This window comes from Thermobia domestica, chromosome 5 (assembly GCF_964235325.1).
Source record: "Thermobia domestica chromosome 5, izTheDome1.hap1.1, whole genome shotgun sequence".
Taxonomy (NCBI): Eukaryota; Metazoa; Arthropoda; class Insecta; order Zygentoma; family Lepismatidae; genus Thermobia; species Thermobia domestica.
This window is the reverse complement of record NC_137458.1, coordinates 280,197,616-280,210,161: the sequence shown is the minus strand read 5'-3', so window position 1 is coordinate 280,210,161 and position 12,546 is coordinate 280,197,616. Positions and strand designations below refer to the sequence as shown.

Genomic DNA, 12,546 nt, shown 5'->3' with positions numbered 1-12,546 from the left:
ATTCTGCGAATATTTAATAAATTAATATTCGTATATTCTTAACGACTGCATAATAAGAACGGTCATTGGCTTTAAGATTGGAAAAACAAAGGTACAGTCTATGAACTTGATATATGGTAGTTACATACTATACCTAGGTATACATCTAGTTACAAGGGAAGACTAAGAACTGTCATTTGGAATTCTTATAAGAAGGTTGATAATAGTTGATAGGCGTTGAGTTAAACCTGAGCTATTCGAAAGAATTTGTTCAATTTAAGTATTTAAGATATTTGAATGTAATCATTTTCAACAAGTTATGCCTTAGCAGAAAGTAAAATAAATCTTCACTTTAAATCAGGGTGGCCAGGTTTAGATTTTTTTTAATTTCTCAAACTGCCGTAATTTGAGAATTAAACTTGTATAATCATTGCCATGTCGTTATTCACACGAGTGAGAAAGAACTCTCTAGTTTCTTTAAAATTAAGCAGATTTTTTTTTATTTATGTAACTTTATTGCAATTTTAAATTTTACGTTACCTTTTAACATTTAACAGGAACCAGGACTAGGGGCATAGATTGGAGGACGAAATTTCAAAATCTTTTCAAACGGAGATGCAATTGGGGTTCAAAGACAAGTAAGACTACGTAACTACCAACCAAAAACGGGATGCTTTCTTTTTCAATTTTGGGCTTAATTTGCATTGTTCTTGGGACACCGGATGACTTGTTGTAAAAAAAAGGGACAATTCCGTTAAAAACGGGATGTTTGGCCACCCTACTTTATATATATATATATATATATATATATATATATATATATATATATATAGTACTCATATTGGAAACTTTTGAAAAGTGAGATCGAATGCTTGATTGCGTTTACTACATGGCAGCAACATAACATTTTTAATTTTGAGAAAAGCGTTGGGAAACATTACATTAGCCTCTGCCTATCTTGTTATTGGCACAAATGGTTAAGATATTGGAATTCATGAGAGTAATACGAATACTCTAAGCCAGTGATGGGCAAACTTTTTTCAGGAGGGGGTCAAAGAAAAGAGAATAAAACGTAAGGCGGCTCAAAATATTTTATTAAAAATAACAAAGGTATTTTTTTTAAAAAAAAATCTCGTAATGCTAATTCTTATTAATGATTAAAGTATCTCATAATCAGGTTCGAACTGAGACACACTGATTCTCAGAAGCGAAGTTTAACGCACGTCTGTTATTTGGCTTTTGATACACTTTCGAAATAATCTTGTTCTTTTTTTTTCACTCGTTAGCTTAGAAATAATGTCGCGGGCTTGGAAGGATCGTTCAGGGGGCCGGATCTGCCCGCGGGTAGTAGTTTGCCCATCACTACTGTAAACAATCAATGAAAATTACCAAATAATAAAAAAAAATGAACCACTTTGAACCACAATTGAACCACTTGCACACTAAATTTGCTTCGCACACGTAAACACACTATTATTAAATGCTTAAAGCAAGTGCACAGTGTATATTCTGAAATCAAGCTTTTTTTTTTTTTTTTTTTTTTTGCACAAATGTGTATAACACATCACAAAACTTTCAAGCATTTATGTAATTATAGTAACGTTCTGAGTAATGTATGGTGTAATTACTGGTTTATGGCAATTTTTAAGGACTTTAGACTTAATATAAAAGTGTACAGTGTCTCAAATATTATTACAAATTTACTTGTTAATTAATTATAGTGTTAAGTATACTATAAGGATAAGATAATGCAATTTTAATTTTTAGAAATAATAAACACACAAGTACATCATTATTTCATTCTTAGAATGAAAGTACATTTAAATTATAGTAGTTATAGAGGTTCTACTCCCGTACTACATGTTCAGTATATCTCACTTAAAAAGTATTTTTTATCTGTATTACATTCAATAGAGTACATTAGGTTCGAGGCGTTGAAATAACACAAAATGACAACCACTTTAGCGTGTTACTTGTGTGTCAATTCAGCATAAAGACATCGCCTTTCGAGCATATCAAAAATAACTCGTTACTACCTGAGAAAATTTGCATTAATATTTATCGTTTAATATGAGCAAAGCGTTGCGAAATATCTTTGGCACTTCTGCCAAGTAACGAATAATATTCTTTGTTTTCAGTAATCGGTCACAATAATGTTGTTGTAAATCTGTGAATCGTCTGACAACAGTAACACAGGCAATAGTTCTGCCATCTTATGTTCATATATGCTAAGACACAAAACAGATGGAAGCACAACTATCTTTGTAACTGTTGTCAGACGATTTACAGGTTTACAACAACATTATTGTGACCGATTACTGAAAACATAGAACATTATTCGTTACTTGGCAGAAATCCCAAAGATATTTCGTAAAGCTTTGCCCATATTAAACGATAAATACCAATGCAAATTCTCTCGCGTAGTAACTAGTTATTTTTGATATGCTCGGAAGGCGATGTCTTTGTGCTGAATTAACACACAAGTAACACGCGAAAGTGGTAGTCATTTTGTGTTATTTCAACACCTCATTTTTTACAGTGTACATTGGTATTTTGTGTTATTTTTTGTTATCTTTCTGCATCGCACGTTATTTTAGGTATCGTCCGTATTATGAGAAATGTACTGTCCCACTGAGTATTCGGGACATTCTTTTCAAATGTCCTGAATACTCAGATCTCAGAGAAACGTTACGGACTGCCTTGTACGCTTGCCCGTGCATTGGGCGATGATATTAGTATTGTTGGTCTGGAATTTCAGTTTGTTTATGCTTCAGACGTTGCTCACGTTCTCTGGACTTTTCATTTCTTTACTCTTTATTTATCGGTGCTGGAATTTTATTTTTATTCTCACTCTTATTATTCTTTTATTATTTATTGTTATTATTATATCTTTTATTTCATATATTTATCATTTTACTTTTTTCACGTTTTTATCTCTCTTTTGCACCACTTTATTTATTTCTTATATTTTGCTATGTACATTCATGTCCATAATTATTGTCGCATATCTATAACTGTCTTCTTGTAAGAATATAATTTGATAAAGATTTTGTAGAGTACTTTTAATACTGATACTATGTGTATAATCGGGAAATGTATATTTGTGGTAAATTTCATAGGAAAAGAATTATAAATGCGGAAATTAGAGTGAGTAAATGTTGCTAAATGGACAAGAAAGTTTTGTTTTCGTTTTATTGTTCTTATTTACTGCTCTTTTGACATGAAATTTGCCACATATATGTCTTTGCCGATTATCGACCTACTAACATTATAAGAAATACCGGGCGAATTCGTCATCAAATTATATTCCTGCAACAACATATTTATAGACATGCGACAATAATTTTGGACATGAGTGTCCATTTTAAAACTTTGTTTAATGTCGGTCCTTGTTTAAGCATTCATATTGGTCGTAACGGGGACAAATAACCTCGATGTTGACTCCACATTGAACCCGAATCAATCAATCAAGTTACTTTAGGTTACTTAGATAGGGTTATTATTTATGAAACATCGATTGTGCACACCAATTTCTTACGTACATTTTACATTTCTTAGACATGTAGTTCGGAAGTAAATCCTCTATAGCTAATACATTATTATAGGTATTTTGACGTTACGTTTACAACTATTTGGTACTAGGTTAATTACTGGATTTTTGTACTTATTAGTAATTACTGTAGTGCCGCACCTTTTAATTATTATACCTTGTTTATAGTCTGTCTTATTTTTTTTTTTTTTGCAGGGATGCTTACAAGGGGGAAGGGGAATAAACTAAGATTTCATTTTTTCCTTTATATATGTTGCAGCGGAAATAATCAATATAAAACACAATATAGTTTAAAATATATATTGAAGAGCCCGTAGGTAAACTCATGACTGTGTAAACCTGATTAAACTGTGTGTTTTTTTCGTCCTAGTGGATTCGTGATCGGGGCTTCATTTCGAAAAGAAAGTGAAATGAAACATGTAAGTTTAACGTTTCGCGTTTATGCCATTAAGCCTAAGGGAGGCGATGATTAAGAGTCTTCATCCCGGTGAAATTAAAATACCGCTAATTTTACAGTAATTATGTGATATCTTCAAATAGATAAAAGATAATTGAAATATAAAACAAGAGCGCCCTATACAATATTGTTTTGCGTGATATACCGTTATCACAAGTCACCTAGTAGCTTTCCGTTTTCAGCTGTTTAGAAACGCGAAAATAAATGCCGATTTTCAAAATGGCTCGAAATCAAAAGCAGATAAGTGAGTCGTGATAACGGTTTCTTATGTAAAATAATATTGTCTAGGGCGCTCTTGGTCCACATTTCGATTATCTTTTATCTATTTGAAGATATCACATAATTACTGTAAAATTAGAGGCATTTTAATTTCGCCGGGATGAAGGCTCTTAAGGAAAAAGAGTGATGATGGAAGAAAACGGGAGTGCCCCGAGAAAACACACGGACACGATGTTGTCCACCACAAACTTATTTGGCCGGAAATCGAACCAGGGACCCCGTGCACGAGAGATAAGCGTTCTATCACTTTAAAAAAAAAGTTAACTGATTCACCGAACGTGCTTCATTAACTTGCTTACCTAGTTATTACTAGTTTCTACTCAATTTAACTTGCTTTTCACTTGTTTAACTTGCTTTACCAGTAACCGAACACAGAACACGAATACGAACACGAACACAGAAACATCGAGGACAGTTAAAATTCCTCTGGGAATCAAATCGGGACCCCGTACACCAAAGGTGCACCTGCTAGACCAGCGGGGAGGGCACCACTGAACCACTGTTTTCCCGGCTTTAATTTGATGTAGTGGACTGGTGCACAGATCAAAACATGACATTTCTCACCACACTCTCTTACCTGCAAAAATAATTGGATTACCGAAGAATTTGATTTCTTGGTAAAACAGAGAAAATGTAAGGAATTAGAATTAGAAATTATATATATATCTGTGCTTTTGGCATCTATGGCCATTTCAGCCCATCAGCCCATGGATGACGTCTCTCAGTCTTTCCCGGCACAATATTCGGGGAAGTAGGGAAGAAAGAAAGCGGCTTGGGACATTTTTATATGTTAGTTACTATTCCGGCATTTGCGTGGTATGAATGAGGAAAACCCAGGGAAACCTTACTCAGAGTGGTTGGCCTGAAAAACCTATTACATCCCCACCAGGGATTGAACCCCCTACAAAGTGCAACTTTAATATTGAAAAAACCGTATTAGTGTCCTTGTCTTTAATCATTTCTTATGCAATCATCCACGAACCTTTAATCTTTTTGTAATTGTTTCTGATGTCGTGTGGGCTCTTCAACAAATTCAAACAACTTCAAAGTGTCGCTGCCTCATTTTAGATTTTAAAAACTGACCCTCACATTTTCCCCTGGATTTATTATTTAATAACTAAATATCATCTACTTACATAAAAAGGATTGAGTATTTGGGTTAAATTTGCAGTTTACCTTAATAGTGCTGTTGTGAATGTAATAATTCTAATGGATAAAGATATAGTGTATGCTGAAATTAAAATTATTAGTGCGGCACTACAGTATGGTTAATATAGATTGAATTTCCTTGGTATGAGAACTCTTTCTTTCGTAGGGTCAGCAACCCTTCCTCGTGCGCAGACGAGGGCCACGGAAACAGACACGCAACGAGAAAAAGCGACATCCAGCACCTCGCTATACGACAACGTCACTTCCGGGAAAAGGTCTACGGGTAGCGGTGTTGACGCCTATGGCACGATGCGGCAAACCCGAGACAGAGGCACTCAGGAGGGTAGCAAATCTGCTCAAGTTGGTGGCTCAGGGGTTAACCAGAACCACATTCAGCAACAGGGTCAGGTGGATACGCCTAGAAGCGATGCAACCACCACAACTTCCCAGAGACAAGACTCCAGACAACAACAACAACAGCAACAGCAGCAACAACAACAGCAACAGCAGCAGCAGCAACAACAACAACAATCACATCAACGTTCTCGCAAAGAGTTAAGTTCCAAATCTGTTGATTACTCCGAGATGGATACTGTTCGTGAAACAGAACTGAAATCTCACAAACGAGCTAAGAGTAAAAGCACAGATGACATGACAAACGGTCTCAGCTTGGACAGCAACACACTGAAAAGAATGCTGAAACCAATGCCATCGATAGAAAGTCCTGTAACATCACCAGAGACTAGTCGCCGCCGATATGGCAGAAGCCATGGTGATGGTTTCTTGTCAGAACCGGAATCTCACCGATCTCGTTTCTCCAGCTCGCGATCTGCTCATGAAATTGGACGTGGAGGGTTCGACTCCATGCGCCGACCTTATGACCGTGGTCTTTACTTAGACCTAATGGACGGATCTCCTCCGTCAGATAATGTTCTTTTCGACAACCAATGTTACGCTACAACTCCCAGCTCCAGTAATGGAAACTCGGATTTGGAACACCATACGACTACTCCAACCCCGAATTCTCCCACAAGTCGTCTTCTTCTGGAGTACGAGATGCATCTAAGGAACACTCTTGCTAAAGGGATGGACGCTGAGAGCTACAGCTTACACACTTTCGAAGCCCTGCTCAGCCAAAGCATGGAAAATCTAGGTAAGTATTCATTTTATTTTCTTGTAGTTTTAATTTAAGCTACATTTAAAAAAATAATCTAATTAGGTTCTCTTTATAGAGTGTGCTTTAAGCTGACTAATAACTAGATAATCTACAGCTTTTGACTATGCTCCAATAGTAAGTAAGTTTAGAAAAGAAAAGTTGGAGCGAAGCGGCGATTTCCACATATCAGATAGGGTCAGAATAGACCTTACTGGAGTACAGCTTCACGTGAAATCAGCGAAGTCAAGCGGCGTCGCATCAGGGTCAGAAAGAAGATGGGTGACTGTTCATATATATATCTCCTATGACGTTGGCACAGCGTTCCGAGAAAGGGGGAGCTACTTGAAAGAAAGAAGCAGTAAACTCTGGTTTAGAAAGCCAGCATTAACTGCGAGGGAAGCTGATGTGCTGATCACACATCACCTCAAAGGCATGCGTGCTACATGCCCTAGTTACCTGAGGGCTGTTGCGCCAGGAGTTTAGATTCTTTACTTTAGTTTTTAGCTAATCAGGTAGCTTCGTGAATACTAATGAACAAAATGTTTCCACATTGACTCAAAACAATTCAATGTATTGAAGAAACATACCAGATACGGAAAAGAAAATTTTAAATTAGCTATTTTAGTTACCTACGTGGAATATTGTATTTTACAGACTAGTCCATTTGAAATGCATCCAGTTTCTCTAATTCATAGTTTGGGGGTATCTACTGTGGTTACCCTCGAGAAAATACGGAATTTGACAGAATATTCTCAATTTTCTGTTTCCACAATTTTATTCCATTGTCGGCATCAGCTTTGCGTAATTTATGTCTTTTTAACTTTAGGTTACCGTATGAGGTTGAAAGGTTTTCTCTTATTAATCCTCCGATGTGTTTTTGACTGTGAATATAATCACCCTATGTTCTCCCCATCACTAGCCACTATCAAAGAATAAAGTTCAATTAAAATTAATTGAGCGATTTGAATTTTATCTGATGAAGTGGTTCCGGCAATTATTCTTTCGTGGTAGGCATTAGCACCACACAAAGTTTAATTAGAATTAGTTGAGCGAAACTTGCAGGACCTATTTACTTCGCACAAAATTTAGTCAGAATTAGTTGAGCGAAACTTGCAGGACCTATTTACTTCGCACAAAATTTGGTCTGAATTGGTTGAGCGAAACCTTCACATACCTATTTACTTGCATTGAGGAACCTATACGCCTGCTAACGTTCCCTTTGCTTTAATTCACTCAGTTTGACCACAAGTCACAAAAAATATATATTACAGCTTATACGTATCATGAAAATTCCTCAACAATTAGGTAATTAAATTTACATGATTATGCAAACATTTATTCATTTGAGAGTAATAAACTCGTACGAAAATGTACTAATAACCACAAACTCATAATAAATATTTTAGAAAAATCTGCTATTCCATGGTCGGAGACTGGAACACATTATAAATTGTGCATATTGTTGAGGAACCAATATGGTATAATCTTAATATTTAAGTATAGTAACTCAATTTTGTATTCTGATCTTTACATACACGATAATATGATTAGAGCTAAAACTAAACGGTTGGATAATCATCTTGCAATATTTCGTGATGATTCAATACAATTGATCATAGTTGATTGATTTTCTTTGACATTTTTAAAATTATTAGTAGCATGTTGATTATTTGATTCAAAAAATATGATACAATTAATGTTAGCTTTAGTCCAAACAAGGTTGGAAACCGTTCCCAAAATCTTTTGGTTTCACCTGAAGATTGAACGCAATCCTGAACTTTTCACAATCAAGTCTAAAAGTTATAGGTACCTTATTGGCGCTTTCCTGCCTTAAAGAAACAAAGTATGCGCGGTATGTGAGAACCATATGCCATAGCTTTACTTCAAAGCAGGGACGTAAATAAGGGCCCTGAAGACCCCGCATTGCGGGGACCAAGTCTCAGGGGGTCTCCCAAATCGTGAAAAGAGACGTACAGAAGGGGCCCCACTCCACGCTGTCTGCGGGGAGGCCCCAAGCCTTTAGTTTCGCCACTGCTTCAAAGCAATTTCTTTTCTTGATATTTATCTTACAAAGTTTATTTGGCAACTACTGTAACCTATATTTTTCTACTGGGTATTCATATCAACTAACTCTAACGAACTTTCAGAATCGATAATATGTCCAAAAATAGTAGCAAATTAGGACAAAATACAGTATGGTAATGAACACTGGTTGAGAAATACATTTTTATAAAGATAAGCTGATTAATCTGAGCGAAAATTCAATAGAGCTCAGCAAAATTGGTTTGGGGATACTTGCACATATTAGTATGTACAATCTTGTTATGAAAAACTGGCTTACCCATCTTTCTAAAACAGTTGATTGATTAATTGATTTATTCCAGTTTTTTCATCCTTGATACTACATGGAAACGGATCTATTGTTTAAAGTTTAATCCGGACCGCTATTCGGGTTTATATCCGAGGAATTGAACCTGGAGCCATACACATAGTATAATCACAAAGAGTCACATTTATAAAGACAATATTTCCGCAGCCATGCAAAGAATTGGTTCGATTTTTCGCAGAGATCATAAAAATAAATTTTTGAGTTATTTCCGTTCTGGATAAAAGTGAATATTTTAAAACGTGGTTGATGATCAAGATCCCTTTGGACAAAACTGTGCACATATATGTTACATGATATCACGTTTACGTAACAAATTTTATTAAAGTAAACTTTTTTTGCTACTGTTCGTAGTGTATGATCTGAAGAAAAAAATATTCGCATCAAATTCTGGCCGTTTTTAATCCAAGGTTACTTCAAGTATCTGGTTTAGAAAGACTGGGTGAAACTTTGAGCCACATTGGAACTAGATAAGAAGAAGAAAAATTTCCAACCCCAACGAGAATCGAACGCGGGGTGATAGGGAGACACCTTACTGATTATGCTACCGTAATTATAAAAATATCACTAGAGTGAAAACGGAATGAGTTACTAAATATAATACTGAAAAATTCAAAAGATACATCAAGATAGAAGTCCCGTTTCTTAATCTTTTTCTTCAATACCTTTTCTATTAAAAATATTTTTTTTATAAAGTTTGTTGAGTAAGTGCCATGCGATTCTCAAATATGTCTATACAGATTCAGCTGACGCTAGTTAATGCATCGTAGTATTTATTCTAGACATCCGTGTTAAGTAATATAGCAAATAAAATAAATTGAAAATTAAAAATATCTCTTTATTATTAGCTATTTAAGTACAATAAAATGATGTTTTTAATGTCCAATATTTTCTAGAACTTTGAACGTACTATAAATTCTGAAAGTGTAACATTTTTAAACGCTATATTTGTTGGACATAGTTTTTAGAATAGTAGATTCTGCTACTCCTTTCTGCCTTGAAACCCTTTGAAATGAGTTTCTATGTTGTATGTCTTAGTGGATAAGCAATTCACGCATTTTCCGCTTCTAAAGTTATTATGACCCTACTGTACATATGTATATGCCACTGCATGGTAAACCATTTTATTTTCACTTTATGCTGTAGATTTACGCATAATAAGTGTTAATATTGATGTATTTAGTTTATTGTTTTAAAACGCAGGTTTAGTAAGATATAAATGTTTTTTTTTAAATTTAAAAATCATATACCTTGCTTTTAGCGCTCATATTAAAATTTACTTATAATACAGTAAGTTTAGTTAATAATAAAGATTTTAATTTTTTAATGCACACAGGGTACTTTACATAATATTTCACGTTATTTTTGATCAACACGAATATTTTCGTAAGTAATACTTCGGTAATCATTTAGTACTTACAATGAATATGTTTAATTGAATATAAAATAGCCAACCTTAGATGATTACTTTTTTTTTAACTCTGTGTAACATACGTAAGACATATATTAGAGTCTTTGGATGTTTTAATGAACAAATTCATTATGTATCAAGAGCATTATCATGTTGCGTAACACTAAATTAAAAGACGGGTCTACAAAAGGAAAGGGTAATTAATATTCGTTAAAAGAATCAGTTAAAAATACTTAAACAAATCAGGAATTAAACATAGGAAAAGATATATATATTTTATTAATGGAATAACGGCCGTGTGAAAGGGGAATATAGGGTTTCAGAACGACTGAGTGAGTTTAAGAGTCCCTATCACTGCGAAATTAAAATACCGCTAATTTTACAGTAATTATGTGATATCATCAAATAGATAAAATATAATCAAAAATTGGATCAAGACCTTCCTAGACAATATTATTTTGCATGACGTATCGTTTTCACGAGTCACCTAGTAGCTTTCCGTTTGCAGTTATTTAGAAACGCGAAAATAAATGCCGATTTTCTAAATGGCTGGAAATCGAAAGCAGATAAATGAGTCGTGATAACGGTATCTCTCGCAAAATAATTTTATCTAGGGAGGTCTTGTTCCACTTTTCGATTATCTTTTATCTATTTGAAGATATCGTATAATTACTGTAAAATTAGCGGTACTTTAATTTCGCAGTGATAAGGTCTCTTAAAGGAACTTCTTGTTTTGTGAGGGATTGGGGGAAGACATATCAAAAGAATGTTAGTGAACCCGTCAAAGAAGATGGTCACCTTTGGTAAGCACACAAATCCCACAAAGAGGAATGTTAAAACATACAGATAGCAAAATCAAACTTTGTACATATCTGAGAAAGAAAAAAAAAGAAAGCATACTCAAATTATAAAATGCTTTCATAAAAGTAGTAAAATATTACTAAACTATACAAGAAATTTAGTTTTGAATACCAAATTTGCATCTTACACCAAATTGTAGACGTGCGGTAAATGTTTCACCTCAACACATTATCAGGGTATAACAGCATTCCTTGACTCATATAATTGCGCAAATATTTCTCATTGGCACAAACCGCGATGCCAATCGTTCAGTTCTCATATACAGAGAGAGTTTACCACAGCGAAATGTTTGAATTAATTGCTACATGTTAGCAAGGCAACAATGAGGAATACGCTGTTAGTCAGTCAAGGCAGTTTTTTTTGTTACGTTTCAGTTTCATAACATTGAGAAAGACAGTATTACTAAGTTAAAACTAAAAATAAGAAACTAAGAACGCGTACTACCATGTTACGTTTCTGCTCAGAAACAGTAAAGAACGCATAAGGTTCTAAATAAAACCATAGAAACGAACACTGATTGTTATTCGTTAGCATTGTTTGTAACGATGAAGGAAAGCACTGTTGATGAGTCAAGGCAAGAGTATAAAACGTGCCCTGTTTGTTGCTTTTCGACATCGTAACAGTGAGGACAAAACTTAGTCAGAAAAGGTTATAAATATATTTGTTTTCAAATCATGCATCACTTGTGGCATCATAACCGTGAAAATGGTACTGTTAGTGAGTCAATTAAAAAAAAAAATACTAACTAATTGTTACGTTTCGGGTTCGTAACAGTGAAGAAGACAGTAATGTACTAACAATAATGCACACGTACTGATTGTAACATTTCGGTGTAGAAACAGCGATGTTAGTGAGTCAAGGCCACAAACATGCATTACTAGAAAAAAAATGTATTACTTATTATACTTAGACAATTGTGACAATGAGAGAAACACTGTTGCTATACTGCTGCTAAAATGTCTTGAGCCGTGGCAAAAATGTGAAATAAAGCTCAAACCCTCGACACACCCATGCGTTGAGCCAATAAAGGCTCAACTACTGCTAAGCGAGAGAGCCTTGCAGCCGTCTGCGCCAAAGGCAGTGGAATTCCTTCAGCCGATAGCAGCGCTTAGAACCGAAGACTTGGTGTCAAGTCAATGTGGTATATTTATAGGTTAAGGTGTAAATAACAATAAGGCATGCATACTAATTCTAACGTCCCGGTGCAGAAACAGTGACGTTAGTGAGTCGAGGCCACAAACATGCATATTAGAACAAAAAAACATGTATTCCTTATTAACCTTTGACAATTATGACAGTAAGTCAATGCTGTAAATTA

The 12,546-nt window shown here is 34.8% G+C and overlaps 1 protein-coding gene across 1 annotated transcript in view; it reads left to right on the top strand.

Moving 5' to 3' along the window:
- Nucleotides 1–12,546, top strand: part of sif (guanine nucleotide exchange factor still life) — a 1,225,751-nt gene that overhangs the window by 575,826 nt on the left and 637,379 nt on the right. Inside the window, exon 6 of the mRNA XM_081760149.1 lies at nt 5,581–6,567. Within this exon, the coding sequence (XP_081616275.1) occupies nt 5,581–6,567 (987 nt within the window). The remainder of the gene's footprint in view (nt 1–5,580; nt 6,568–12,546) is intronic.